Source organism: Oryx dammah, unplaced genomic scaffold (assembly GCF_014754425.2).
Source record: "Oryx dammah isolate SB20612 unplaced genomic scaffold, SCBI_Odam_1.1 HiC_scaffold_26, whole genome shotgun sequence".
Taxonomy (NCBI): domain Eukaryota; kingdom Metazoa; phylum Chordata; class Mammalia; order Artiodactyla; family Bovidae; genus Oryx; species Oryx dammah.
In genome coordinates this window covers 24,407,801-24,423,189 of record NW_024070210.1, presented here as the reverse complement: position 1 = coordinate 24,423,189, position 15,389 = coordinate 24,407,801, and the positions used below count along the sequence as shown (strand labels likewise).

At 38.9% G+C, this 15,389-nt stretch overlaps 1 protein-coding gene across 1 annotated transcript; it reads left to right on the top strand.

The window, feature by feature from the left end:
• Nucleotides 1–2,591: 2,591 nt before the first annotated feature.
• Nucleotides 2,592–15,159, top strand: CCDC196 (coiled-coil domain containing 196). Its single transcript, XM_040226255.1, has 10 exons — nucleotides 2,592–2,641; nucleotides 2,746–2,898; nucleotides 4,169–4,265; nucleotides 5,145–5,195; nucleotides 6,840–6,917; nucleotides 7,120–7,203; nucleotides 7,727–7,786; nucleotides 8,153–8,294; nucleotides 14,797–14,855; nucleotides 15,040–15,159. Exons 1-10 carry the CDS (start codon nucleotides 2,592–2,594, stop codon nucleotides 15,157–15,159), a joined length of 894 nt encoding a protein of 297 aa, XP_040082189.1.
• Nucleotides 15,160–15,389: the final 230 nt, after the last annotated feature.

Below are 15,389 nucleotides of genomic sequence, written 5' to 3'. Positions count from 1 at the left end.
TTCCATTCCATACTGTTGTTTTGGGGTTTCGGTTGATTTGTTTGTTTGTTTGCTTTAAGCTCTTAATGTCTGTGTATGTTATTACACGGAATTCTTCTTGGAAGTCATATTCCAAGTTGAAGAAAAGGCGTCAGAATGTTAGGAAATTAAAAGTGCTGATTGGTTATAGAAAAGAGCACATCAGAATAACAAGTGTTCTACTTTCAATCATTCCCAACCAAGGACAGAAGGGAAGGTGAGTTGGGATGTGGTCTGTGCATTAAATGCTTAAAATTCTAACATAATTCTGCCAACCAAATGTTACAACATGTAATTTAAAGAGGTCATGCTTTAGTGATCAATGCCATTTTTGTTCTCTATTTGTAAAATCCACCACATCTACAATCTAAAAAGCTACTACTAATAATTAGTACACTTTGTTCCTTTTAATTATATGGAGTTTGCTCAGACTCATTCAACCCAAACTTTTCATGGGCACTCCTAGGGCAACCAATGTAAATTACATTATGTTGCACCTGATATAGCTATTCTAATTTGGTGTCTTATTACACTAACTATCATATAAAACTTACAAGTGACACATATATGTTTTAGAAAAAAATATTTGTAGAGACTGCCTAAAGAGAGGTTTTGGTATAGAAAATACTTTATATACCCTTAAAGTATATATAGTTTGGGGAGTTCTCTCCTTCCAAAAAAGAATACAAAATAAGATACAGTGTCTTTGGAAGAGGTCTATGAAAATGAAGGACTCTGAAACTTAAGTTTCATTAGCATAATATAAATCTTTTTTTTTTATTTGACCTCTTAGGACATAAAACAATCCCTAAATCAAAACCATCCAAAAATTCACTAAAATGTAAATACCTGGCATGAGCCAGAAACTTCACATAACTACATCTCATTCTCACAACAAGCCTTTTAGTTCACTGCTGCTACTGCTGCTGCTAAGTCGCGTCAGTCATGTCTGACTCTGTGCGACCCCATAGATGGAAGCCCACCAGGCTCCTCTGTCCCTGGGATTCTCCAGGTAAGAATACTGGAGTGGAAACTAAGACAGAGAATAGAGTAACTCGCTCACAGTCAGTGCACTGCTCACAGTGAAGCTGAGATTCAAACCAAGATCTGACAAAGTAAATCTTGTTTAATTTTCACTACATTTTCACTGCCTTTAAGGTTTCCCAAAAGACAGAAAGTCTAAGTTACTTTGGAGAATGCCCCTAGAACATCCCCGAAAAGGCTCACTTGAAATTAACAAGACAGTTCACACTTGAGAATGTGATTGAAAATATGGTCCTAAAACTGTTTAAAGAGCATAAAAGGAATTCCCCCAGTGATCCAGTGGTTAAGACTCCATGCTTTCACTACATGGGCCCAAACTGAATCCCTGGTTAGGGTACTAAGATCCCACAAGCCATACAGCAAGGCCACACACACACACACACACACACACACAAGAACATAAAGAAACAAAACAAATGTATAACTGTTAAGAGTTATCCTCTGATCACTACTGGAATAGAAGAAAATGGAAGATCTTAGGGACTAAGAGAAATGTGATTCTAGTAGGGTGAGGAAAGTGGAAGCGAATTCAGAATCTGAAGGGAAGTCTAGAATTACAGCCTCTCAGGAAGGAATTTGGCCATGGGGTGATCTTTTACATGAGCTTTTACAAACTATATCCTCTTGTTACATGTCTAGTATAATTCTACCTTGCCATTGTGATACATCACATTTTTAAGATAAGAAAGTAATGACAATCGGCTCATGTATTACATTGCTCAGTATTGTACCCATACCTTGCATTTGCCAGTTTGGCCTCTATTTTTTTTAAGATGTATGCTAGAGATGTCCCCTTCTCCTCTGAAGACTCCCAAAGGTAGATGCTTTGTCTTTTATCTTTTCCTCACTCACAGAATCCAGTCAGTACTGTGCCCTACAGATAGCAGGCACTCTATTCCCTGGAGGTCAATTGCCATGGAAGATGGTGTTGACGAGTTATTTTTGACAAGCCATCATTCTCTAACACAGTAGGAATTCCATAATATAGATGTTTTATGATACTGTCCTATTTAGTCCAAGACTTCAGAATAAAACTGTTGACATTGGCTAAAGCTAAGGCAAGAACTGATCAGACATCGTTAGTAGTATTTTCAGTCAACAAGCTGTCACTGATGTTCAAATTACTTAAGTGAAGTGAAGTGAAGTCGCTCAGTCATGTTAGACTCTTTGCAACCCCATGGACTGTAGCCTACTAGGCTTCTCCATCCATGGGATTTTCCAGGCAAGAATACTGGAGTGGGTTGCCATTTCCTTCTCCGGGAGATCTTCCTGACCCAGGGATTGAACCCGGGTCTCCCGCTTTGTAGGCAGATGCTTTACCGTCTGAGCCACCAGGGAAGTCAAAGGCCTGTTTAATCTGTGGTCTTAGCGCCATTGTGACCTCAACCTGTAGCTAAAATCAGTCCAGTGCAACAGGAGTTTGAAGAAGAGCAGCACAAAAACGATGACTTAACTGAATGAACGGAACAAGAAGGCACATCTTTCCAAGAAGACCTTTTTTATTCTTGGAGTAGAAGTTTTCCTTCAAGATGACAAGTGCTTCAAACTCTCCAGAATCTTACTTATCTTCCAAAGCAAGGTAAGTCTATGATGAAAGATGCTGAGTGGTAACTATCCAGGAGAGAGAAGACAGTCTCTATTATTAGTCCAGGACAAGGGAAAATATAGTGTCTTTTCCCACAGAAGTTCTAAATTAGATGACAACTACTTGAAGGAGTTAAATGAGGACTTAAAACTGAGGAAGCAGGAACTGCTAGAGATACTAAAACCTCTAGAAGACAAGAACAACCTGTTGTTCCAGAAGTTGATGTCTAACTTGGAGGAAAAACAAAGAAGGTATGTGTTCCCTTTTCAGGATTTCCTAGAAGGGGAAAGGGAGGATAACTGGATTTTGTGATGATTATTTACATTTTTAAAAAGGTTTAGTAGCTATAGTAAATCAATAAGAAAGTAACCACAAAATCAGAGTGGCAAGGAATCCTTTTTTCTTTTGGTAGAATTAAATATGACTCAGCTCATCTCACAGGGCTACAGTTACAACGTTTCTTCCCAAAGAAAAGATAAGGCACTTCAGTATCCTCTGTGTATCAGGGTCACACAGACAGCTGCCCATTCATGTTTGTGGAATCACCTTAGGAGGCATGACTCTGCTCTTCAAATGCAATCATTTCTGAGCATCAAACTCCTCTGGATTAGGGTCTGGCCTTACTCTTAATAAATGTACTAGGCAATCGAGGTCTTAACTCTTTGCTAAGGCACTCACTGTTCTTGGAATCTACCAACTTTCTTTTTCCTTCCTAGTCCTAGGGAATCTCACCTTAATGTGTCTACCTTAGCAAAAGTACTTCATGGAGCTTGGACTTTTGGAAAGCAAAACTCAGGCAGAAAGCTGTGAGAAAAAAAGCCAGGCAGAAAATTGTGGTCAATCAACAGCTGCTTACAACCCAGAAACTTAGCCCTCTCAGGGCAAGGTAACACAAAGGCTTGCTTCTCCACTTATAATTAGAGAGGGAAAAGTACAAAAAGGGAAAAGTACAAAGAATATAAGCACAAGTTAATTAATGCCTTTGAAGAATATCCTCTCTTACAGTCATAGACTTGATATTTATTCAGATTTTGTCAAAAACTTTTTGACGGCTTGATTCTCTAGAGGCTACCATAGGATATAAGTGGGTTCCTCAGTTAACTCCAATGTTTTTATATAGAGAAGCAAAGCAGGGGAGAGGACAAGGAATGATTCTGAGATTTATCCTTAAGACAACAAGTTTCTCAACCTCCTTCCTCACAGAGGTGAAAAACGCCCCCTTTCTACTCCAAAAGTCGATAAGCAAAACCTCGTCTAAAAGGGTGGAGAGGAGTTTCACTAGCTCTTGGAGACGTAACTTTTGAGTGTTTTAGGGCACAGAATTCACTCCAGAGCACATACCTAAGATAAATGTCAATTAGGAATGAGATTGGAGAACTTTTATGTCCAGAAAGACTTCCACAGCTCCTATGATTTCAGCCCCCATCTCCCTCTCATGGTAGAATAGTTTCTGGCTGGTCACGGAATGTTAGTATTTCTCTTTAGGAAGTATTGTTTATGCTATCTCTTTCTTCTTTCCAGTCTACAGATCATGAGGCAGATCATGGCAGGGAAGGGGGATGATGACTCCTCAGTCATTGAGCTTGTTAAGGAAGCAGAAGAGATGAAGCAGAACCTGGTAAGAGGTTGGAGGGCACTCCAGGGAATGGCCTTCTGAACATGGTCTCAGTTCCACAGCTTCAGACAGAGAGCTCATCCGGAGCACTGGTGCTCCAGCACTCATAGGGCCTTGATCTAGGAAGTCCTGGTTGAACCAAAGAGAGTCAGATGAAACATTGGGAAGAATAAGGACTAGCTAGTAAAAATTCTATTTCTTTGACTTTTAGAAAAACTTTCCATCTAAAGATTAATGAGTAGAAGCACATTCAGTTCAGTTTAGTTCAGTTCAGTCGCTCAGTCGTGTCCGACTCTTTGCGACCTCCATGAATCACAGCACGCCAGGCCTCCCTGTCCATCAACTCCTGGAGTTTACCCAAACTCATGTCCATTGAGTTGGTAATGCGCACCCTCTGTCGTCCCCTTCTCCTCCTGCTCCCAATCCCTCCCAGCATCAGGTCTTTCCCAATGAGAAGCACATTAACCCCTCACATTTCAAAATAAATAGAACATACCAAAGTAAAAGGGAAGAGTGTGAGAGATTCTTTAAGATTTTTAAAAATCAACAACAGAGGATCTTAAAAATGAGAAATTAGGGGTCTGAGTCCCAGAGAAGCTGTCCTATGATCAGGAAATGTGAAGTAGTGCAAGAGTGAGGAACTCATTACTATATTATTACACCACAATTACCATAATTAAAGTTATTATTCCAAGTTGTTATTATTTTTTTATCATCATCATCAATCTCATCTCTCATGTTCCTGGGTTTGAGGCGAGGCTCATTTATTGCCTTCCTCTGTGGTTTATTATGCCGCTGCCCCCTGTTCACCCGATTAGTAATTTCTTCCAACTTTAATAAGACAAACAAATTTCTGTTTGTTTGGACTTTCCCCTCCAACAGGAGAGGAAAAACAAGATGCTTTGGAAGGAAATGGAGATGCTGTGGAACAAGGTATGTGTGTGTGCCTCTAAGGATCTCTCGGAAAAAGAGAAAATTCCCTTTTTTCTGGTCCACATCCTCACTTTTTCATGTCTCTGTTTCCACACATGCCTTATTCCAATTCATTCTTTAATCTTTATTTTTAAAACTATTATGTCATGTCGCTCTTCTTATGAAAACCCTTTACAGTTATTCCTTATTATGGCATAGGCTGCCTCTTGCCACCTTTCCAGTCTCCTCTCAGAGAAGTGCCCCCCTCCCACACTGGCCTCCACATGTCAAGACCTTTCCTTGCTCAAAACTTTTGCCTTTGCTTTATCCCTGGGCTGTAATGCTGTTTTCTTATAGCTGACTCATTCTCATCCTCCAGGTCTCTGCTTAAACGTTACCTCCTCAGGGAAGCCCTCCTTATTTACTCCATCTGAAAAAGGGCATCACCCCACCCCTTACTTTCTATTATACAATTCTGTTCACGTCTTCCATAGCACTTTTTATAAGTCCATTATTATTTTTTGTGTTATTATTATTTTATTTGCTTGTCTCCCTGCCCTGCCCTGAAATACATGCTTCTCCACTATTTTGATTGCTTTGTTCATCTCAGAATCCCTAGCATTGTAGCACAATGCTTGGCACATAGTAGATGATCAATATATGGAAGTTGAATGAATAAATACCTAGTTCTAATTCCCCTACAACTTTGCAACAGTCAAGGCACGGTTTAATATAAAAATTTTATGGCCTTTTGATGGGAAACCAAGCAGGACAGAAATTCCTTCATGCACTTAGCCTTTGGGATTCAAGAGCTTTTTCATATATTATGAGACGGAATAGCAGATTGTCTTGTGCTATACAGAGGTGTGACTGTGTCTCTGACAGTTTTTTCCATCTCACCTTTCCACACATAACTGGAATACTATCAAGGCCTGTATCTTGTACTGAGATCTGCTCTTAGTGCTTACTGGGAACTACATACCAGTTCTATGAATTATGAGAAATTTTAGTTCCTGAGTTCTTGAATCCTAGTGACAAGAAATATGCCAGCACCCTTCCTCTGTCAACATTCAGTTTCTCCAGAGCTCCCAAAAGACTTTGTATAAGGGATGTCCATATACCCAAGCTTATGGTTGACTTACCCTACTGATATTTTTAGGCAATGAGAAGTGGGGAGACAAGATCATCTGCCTAATGGTTAAGAACACAGACTTAAGGAGTCCAAGAGATCTGGTTCGAGTTCCAGCTCCATACTTCCCTACTTGAGTGACCCTAAACACATGACTTAACCTCTCCAAGTCTTGGTTTTCTGATCTATAAAGTAGATCAAAAATAAAAACAGCCATGTTAGGATTAAATGAGAAAGTTTGTAATGCGGTAGCATAAATAAGTAAAGGAGTGATTAGCTTACTATAGTGATTGACGTATGATAAAGGTTCAGTTAATAGTTTTTATTATCATAAAGTACACTCAAGAGACCAGACAGAAAGGCTCACTTCATTCTGAACCTCCTTTGGTAGTACCCTTTTCATGTCAGACCCTGAGAGGTTGCTAAGTGGCAGTAATAAACCAGTTTTGCTGGCTTTCCAGTTGACCCATATTGGCTTTCCACTTCCCTCACAAAGTCCCACTAATTTAAATGTTTGCCAAAATGCCTCTCTACAGACATTCAACACGGAAGAATTCAGTGATGAAGAAAAAGTACTGCAAATAAAGAACAAAACAGACTTACAGGATGGAAAGGCAAGTGGACAGCATAGTACTTAGAATTTCAGAGTTGTTGATGCCACACAGATGGAAACAGCCTGTTGACAATCCAGGCTAATTTGGGTAGACAGACAGGTAGGAGCTGGGCCTTAAGGGTATATTGGATTTACTGTCAGCTGAGACATTACATTTCTTTCCTGGGACCTCCTATTCCTTTAGCTCTCTTCTTTCCTCCCAGGCTCCCAAAACCCCCTCATCGTCTAGGAGGACCAAGAATGAACTGGAGACATTGTGTGCAGAGAAAGTGAAGGAAATAAGGAAGGTAGTATGATCTTTCTGGAAGTAGTGACTTTTAGAGCTGAGAGATTAGAAATCTTTAATGTAGCAATAGTCTGCCTAAACTATGGTGTGCTCCTGAACAGATACAAAATTTTATGGGAGATTTGGGTCCCTTGGGATGCTACATTTGAGTCAGAGTGACATTGCAAGTTTCTTGTAAATTATGATAGCTAGGGCAAAGTAGGAAAAGCTATGCCAATAATGACAAATTTGAAATAGCTATGTGATGTCAAAATACTTGTTAATTTGTTTTTGAATGTATATTTAGAGATATCATGCATCTCGCAACCACTCATTGATAGAAAATGATTCTATTCATTTAGCTTTCAGCTTTCAGAGAGTTAGGTTGTTCAGGTGGGGCCAATTAAGAGGACTAATGCAGTTGAAACCAATATATTAGTGAATCTATGACACCATAATTTTGCTATAAAGTCTTTGCAGCATACTGAGAGAACTGATTTCTGATCTCAATTTACTTTGTCACCAGAGGCTCTTTCTCCCACCAGGAAAAGAAACAGAGGAAAATGGAATGGGTCAGGTATCAGGAACAAGCCAACATCATTCAGGTACAAAGTCTTCCCAGGCTGGACATGGGGTACAGTTCCATCTATGCAATATAGAAACTTTTAGTTACTTAATGTTAAACCTGATCCCCTCATCTGGATTACCAGCCGTCATGCTAAAAGAAATATTTTGTGGGAAGATGGCTGGAGAGATCTACCTCCAGCTCCACCTTGGGTATAGCACTTTTCCCCTATGATCTTGATTTTGCTCTATTTGAAATGGGAAAAGAATCACAAATACTTTCTCCCCACTTTTACAGACTGAGCATGGTAGGATCATTTTAAAACTTAGGAGTAAAAAGGATTCAGGTAGTAGTGGATTTAGAGAACAATTCTATATGAGTAGTCTTGAAAAATGTTCTCTTGTAGAATGACTTTAATGGCAAAGTGATTGAGCTGAGAATCGAAGCCTTAAAGAACTACCAGAAGGCCAACGATCTGAAGTTATCACTGTACATACAGCAGAATTTTCAGCCAAAGCAAGCAGTTTTGAATCTTCCCAGATCCCAAGGTAAGTACAATAGCATAGGTACATAATTTGAGGTTTGTTTTGTTTTCCACTGGAGAGTCCATTACTTATAAAGTGATAGCACAATTCCTGGCACACAGTAAGTTAGTAGTATTTTAATAAAGATTATCACTATCATCATCATTGTTATTACACTGAAGCTCTTATATCAACATAAAGATTCTTCTGGAGGAAAAAAAATTTTCCTTTGTAAAGATTAAGTCATACATTGTGTACTTAGCATATGTACAAGATAGAGTTGACACCTGATAAAAATTAGTTTCTTCCTCACCGCCTCTCCTTTCCTAGTAATTAGAGTAGTTTAATCTCACAAACCTTTTTGGAATAGGCTCTGCTACTTCAGAATGGAAGACCAGAGACATCGGACAATGGTTGTGCGTTTCACCACTCCAGATATTCCTCTGGGAGTTTCAGCATTTCCCCACCCCAAAGGATTTATGACATTGTTAGAGGACATCATATAGGTTACCATAAGAAAATGAAGAAATGGGACTTCCCAGAAAGCCCATGGGTTTAGACTTCGCTGTCCTGATGCAGGCTGTGCAGATTCAGTCCCAAGTGGGGAAGCCAAGGATTTGGCCACAAGGATTTTGGTTAAATCCCAAAACATAAAACAGAAATAGTATTGTAACAAATTCAATAAAGACCTTAAAAATGGTCCACATTAAAAAAAAATCTTTCAAAATAAATGAAGGAATGGTCTCTGAGGGGCAGGAAGAAAGGACATTTAAATTTTCATGGATCTATGAATCTGTGTAATTTTTAAAAAAGAGACATGCAATAAAAAAATCATGGCTAAGGGATGCCAATGTTTTAACAGTATTAATGTGTATGTCTCTAATTTCTTCTCAATCTTATTCCCTAATGACTTGAATAGGTTATAAAATCATTTATAGCACAAAGATTAAATAAATGACTAAATCAAGGCAAAGTAAAAATAAGTTGAAGCCAGGTAAATACATGAAAATGTGTAATGAAATACACAGTTGGTACAGGTAGGCTTCAAACTCGATTCTGAATTTCCCAGAAAAGGAAACATGGATTTATGGTGTCCAAAAAATAAAAATAAACCAACCCCTCAGAAAAAATATAGCTTTTACTTTTACTGAAATGAGAGAAACTTCTCCTCCAATCCTCATCATGGGAAGAGGATGCTCTAATGTGTGTCATGTTAGCTAACGTCCTCAACAATATTTCTAAGATAAATTCAGAATCTCGATTTCTAAGACTGGTTCTTATCTACTCCTTGGCACAGTGTGATAAGAGATTATTGATTTGAATTTTTGTGTCAGTGATGGATCAGCTCATGAGGATTTGGTCCATGTCCATAGCACTCCGTTGAGCTGAATTGATCCATATTTAAAAGTTAGAAAATGTAGAGACTGGAGGAATCTACCTGTCCTTCAGCCCATGTTCCATCCATATTTTTCTTTTAACTTTTGTTTTGATAAGAATTGGAAAGCAGAAAGCTTGAGGTTTTCCTCTCCAATAAGAATCTGGAATACAACCAGAAGCAGTATAAAGTCATTAAAATGTGAATTAAAAAGATAGAGGAAGGGAGGGTGACGAGGGTGAGAGATCCATGTCTTATTTCGTTTAAAATTAGCTGAAAGTCATCTCAAGGGATCCATAGAGTAAGGAGCCAAAAATCCTTTCATTCTGGATTCAAATCAAGTCAATAGTCAATAAATAGTGAAGGGTTCCATTCAACATGATCACTTCAGAAGATTTTTTTTCCCCTTAATTTCAGAACCCTGAATCTTTGAACTCTGAACTAGAACAGCCCAGAGATCAACATCTCCTTTTCTCTTCTCTCCTCTTAAGCTTCTGGAGTACTAAGTGATAGGGCACTAAACTGTTCAATTTCCACAAGTGCATGTAGCCCCAGGTATGTGTTACCCATTTCTTGTGTGTTATTGATTTATGGATTGCACATGCATTGGATACTGATTGCAGGCCAGTTTTATTTTCTAAAACACACGCATACAAAATCTTTGAGTTTGTTTGAGACCAAGTGGATCTGAAATCTAAGTCCTAAATTTTAGTTATATTGATCTATTTATAGCCTAGTATTTAATTAATGAAAAGAAAACAAAAGAAATACTAATTTTCTTCAATGAGGGATTTTAAAAGTAATTATATTAAGATATAATTACCAACCTGGAGAAGGAAATGGCAACCCATTCAGGGTATTCTTACCTGGGAAAGCCCATGGTAAGAGGAGCCTGGCAGACTAGAATCCATGGGGTCGCAAAAGTCAGACTCAACTTAGGAACTAAGCTACCGTCACCATGATTACCAACAGTGATACGATAGGGAGGTGGTTTGGTGGGTGCTCAGTGTTTCCCAACTACTGTGTCACTTGAACTATTTTTTATTGTTTATTCAGTATTTGTATTGTTTATTCAGTATTTTTATTGTTTATTCAGTATTTTTCTGTTTACATTGACTTCAATTTCTTAAATACCTTCCTTGAAAATAAAATTGTATTGCTGTTTTACATGAAAAAAGCCTATAGTTTTCTACAATAAGTAAACATCATAAGTGAAAGTGAAATTGCTCAGTCGTGTCCGACTCTTTGCGACCCATGGACTGTAGCCTACCAGGCTCCTCCGTCCATGGAATTTTGCAGGCAGGAGTACTGGAGTGGGTTGCCATTTCCTTCTCCAGGGGATCTTCCCAAGACCAGGGATCGAACCCAGGTCTCCTGCACTGCAGGCAGACGCTTTGCTATCTGAGCCACCAGGGAAGCCCAAACATCATAAGTATACAGAAAATAAAATTTTAGTATTCTAACAAGATACTGAAGCCTAAGGCCTCTTTTATCTTTATTAGGAAGTGAGATTGGAGAAGGCAATGGCACCCCACTCCAGTCCTCTTGCCTGGAAAATCCCATGGATGGAGGAGCCATAGGCTGCAATCTATGGGGTCGCTAGGAGTCGGACATGACTGAGCGACTTCACTTTCACTTTTCCCTTTCATGCATTGGAGAAGGAAATGGCAACCCACTCCAGTGTTCTTGCCTGGAGAATCCCAGGGACGGCGGAGCCTGGTGGGCTGCCGTCTATGGGGTCACATAGAGTCGGACAAGACTGAAGCGATTTAGCAGCAGCAGCAGAAAGTGAGATTAGCAAGATGTAAACAGTTTTAAAGAAAACCACCAAATTGAAACTTTTCTTCTTGATGCCATCAGGGTTTCAACTTTGAAAGAATCGAAAAGGGGGTAGTTATCTCACTATGATTTATAGTATTTAATGTGTTCCAGCACCTCCTAAATTATTGCAGTTGCCTCATAAAATCATCTCACCATCAGATTTTGGGAAATAGTAATTTAATGGGTAAAAGCACTGGATTTGAATTCAGATACATGACTTACAGGCCTTACACTTAGGCTAACCAGTGAGATGACCTGGACCAGTCATTTTGTTTCAGTGTTTTTCTTTATCTAAAACAACCATAACACAGTACAGAGCAAGTTGAAAACATATAGTTTGTGTAATCCTCACAATGACTCTTTGAGGTAGGCATTATAGAACAAGAAGCTGGTTCAGAGAAGCCAGGTTTCTGACTCCGTATCCAAATCTCACCTCCTAAAATATTCTGTAATTGATAGTGTTCCAGTATATGATTTCTTATGACTCTTCCAGCTCTAAAGTCTATGATTTGGATCCAGGCCAATCACCTGTTTGATGTATAATCCTCCCAATAAAGAATCATACCCACAACATTCCTTTTTTCAGTAACAGAAATGCTAGTTTCAAGAGGTTGACAGATTTGTAATTCTACATTTATCCCAGTAGGTGGCACCAATCACATCCAGGCCTCTAGCCCATAAACGGTGGTAATTCAGGAAACTTTAGGGAGCCATTGGTCTTTCATGGCCCTTAGACAAAATGTACTACCCCTCAATATCAAATGAAAATATTAAAAAATCTGTTAGTGTTTCCCACCATGCTTCATGACACTGGGATGTATTACTGGCAGCCTTGATTATACCATATTAAATTCAGTATTCTGCTACAATATCTGTAACTATCATTCCACTCCGTAAACTACAGGAGCCTCCATTCCAAAAACGGCCACTGTCCACTTCCTCCACAATCGCTGTCTAATTCTGTTTTTCTTTTCTACCACAGATAAATCAGGTGATTAGGACAAGGAATTTAAAAAATCAGGCAATTGTACAAGGTGGTGATTTTCTTGAAGTTGAAGTACTTAAAAGGGTTCCTGGATAATGTTCCTTTTCCTCTAGTTTCAAAAGAATTGAATTTCACAAACCTGTGGTAAAGAATGGATGGAATGGAATTTTGGACACACCTTCCAGCAATTCAGGGTACAGGCCCTTCTGTTACAGGCATTTCCAAGCAGAGGGAGGGTTTTATTTTCCCCCACTGCTCCTGGCCAAGAATTCCTCCTCCCACATCAATTGTCCTGTGTGCTGGTTGGCTGCGTCACAGTGGTGTGATCGACTTGGTTGGCAAAATACAATCCTCTGTTAATACTGACTTTGTTACACTTCAAGCAACCCCTCTTTGCAAATTCCCTTGAGGCCCAGTCGCAGCATTAGCACTGTCAGTCTCATCTGCTTAGCATACTGCATCTCCTAGTCTTACGGAGAGAAAAGCATGTTATAGCCTGGGTGAAGTTTTACCTTTTGGTCTCACCAGAAACGAGTCACATTTGAAGGGATTTACTTCCAGACCAGTTGTAAAAAGACAGTTTGACCCAGAGTATATGGCAGCTCTGCCCAGGTTTCTGTAGAGTCAAGAGAGCAGTTCTTGGCCTTTGGCAGTCACCTGTTTTAAGAGAGCTCAGGCATGTAACCATCTTTAAATTCAGCTGAGTTTCCCATCACACCTGCTGCTGATCAAAAAAGAGCTTTATCTTCCGTCATAACAGAACTGGGGATGAAACACTTGATTCTGACACCCTTGCTTTTCCCTCCTCCCCTACCCCGCCCCCTAGTTCCCTCCCCAACTTTTCACATTTCCTTGAGCTCTTTTAAGAAGCTGAAGGTTGTATGTGAATATTTTGCTCCTCTTATAAATTCAGATGAAAGCCCAGTGCGGTGGGAAATGAATACTCCTGAGACTTTATTTATTCTATAACTCCCTCTGTTCTGAAAGCAAGTCTTTCTCCCCAGCTTTAACCTTCACTTCACTTTAGCATTACTCTCCCTGATGGCCAAAATACATTCCCGCAGGTGCTGCGAAAGGAAAATAGTAGTGTTAAGCTAAAATTCTAAAAGGCAGGGGTGGAAACCCACAGCTACCTCAAACCTGGGTCCTTGATAAATAGCATTGCTCTCAAACACAGATTTTTTTAAAGCTTTGCTGCAACTTGAACCTTTTCAATGTCAGCGTTAGGCTCATGGTATTAGTAGGTCATGAAGTTAATTTCTAAACTAGGTCATTCTTTCACTTCTTATAAAACCCCATAGAAGTCCAGGGGAGAACAGACGTCATCTTTCCTAAACATAAATTTTGAAGGTTGAAAAAAATGTAAGCTGTACCGTTATTAATATTATTATTTCTTCAATGAATGACAGTAGATTGTAAACTTTTGCATCACACACTCAGGAGAACAACAGGTTGTCTAGAATAGGGTTGTCATATTTAGCTAATAGAAAGAAGATGTCCAGTTAAGTGTAAACTGCAGATAAACAATACCTTTTAATTTAAATATGTTCCGAGTGTTGCATGGGACATACTTATACTAAAAATTATTTGGTGTTTATTGAAATTCACATTTAACTGGGTAACCTGTATTTTAGTCTGGCAACCCCCACCTAGGACAGACTCACCACAGAGCCTGTTTAACACTTTAATTGTCCCTCTTCCCCCTTTTCATTGTCTCCCGTGTCCTTCTTCTCTGTCTGGGCCTGTCTTTTTTTCTGCCTCCTCTTTCTCATTCCCACCCCAACCTTTATCTTTTGTTTGTTCTCTGCTGTCCACAGTTGGCCATTTTTGAGGAATATGTATCTGGGTTATCAGAGGGTACACAGATATTACGTGAGTTATCTCATTTTGTTATTTAAAGGAGGGGTTGGAGGAGATAGATACATGTATATGTAAGAGTGAGTCCCTTCACTGTTCATCTGAAATTACCACAGCATTGTTAATCGACTATACCCCAATACAAAATAAAAAGTTAAAGAAAAATGTTGTATTGGAAGTATCCTTTTTAGGCTCTCAAAATAAAATTGTTTTTATTTGATGTAATCCTCAAATGATTTTTTTTTCCCTGTGGGACATGAGCTTTCAAGAGAAAAAAAAAAAAAGATTTGCCACTTCTACTTTAAAAATATTGCTTGATGAGGTTATTTTCTAAAACATCAATTAAAAAATCCGTATCAGCACCAATACCAGAGTCAGTCCTACAATGATATGATACTGTGCTGAATGCTAACAGACTTGCAACTAAAAATAAAACTAGGGTTTTTTCACTCAAATAAAGCTCTCATTTTCCTAATTTTCCCCATCAGGTACCGTGGACACTACAACTATGAGCAGAGCAACTACCTGCAAAAATGAATCTAATGAGGTGAGAATTACTTTGGTTTTGGAAGTCATTTTAAAGGCTTGAATAGACAGTAGGTATAGAATTTTGGAATGTATTTGTTAATGTACATTTTAATTTAATATTTGCATGGGATTTGCAAAGTGAGTACCAGGAAACTTGGGGTTTTAGCTGTCTTTTTTTTTTCTTCTGTTTTTCCCTGTCTTAGAGAATTCTGGGATCAAAGACCTACACAGAACAACAAAGAGCTAAAGGAAGTCAGTTTGATGATGCAAGAGGGAGGCTCTTTTTTCTAAGGTCAAGGCCAGATGAAGTGCTGAAGGATTAGAAGGCTTTCACTCCATTTGCTTTGGATAGATTTAAAGACTAGGCACAGCCATTTGTGTTAATTAAAATCTTTCCAACCTTTGTTTTAGTGCTGTTTTCACTCTCTTTCTCTTCCGAATGGGTGGAAATGCTGGTTAGATGCTTGGCCTTATGCATGTCATAAATTTAGTCATTTGGAATAAACAGCCTCTGATTATTTTGATAGCTTTTGCTTTTGAAATGACTAGATCC

Coding starts and splice junctions, on each gene's coding strand:
- CCDC196 (XM_040226255.1), top strand. CDS start 2,592: ATGACAAGTGCTTCAAACTCTCCAGAATCTTACTTATCTTCCAAAGCA. Junction 2,642..2,745: donor TACTTATCTTCCAAAGCAAG/GTAAGTCTATGA, acceptor CTTTTCCCACAG/AAGTTCTAAATTAGATGACA. Junction 4,266..5,144: donor AAGAGATGAAGCAGAACCTG/GTAAGAGGTTGG, acceptor CCCCTCCAACAG/GAGAGGAAAAACAAGATGCT.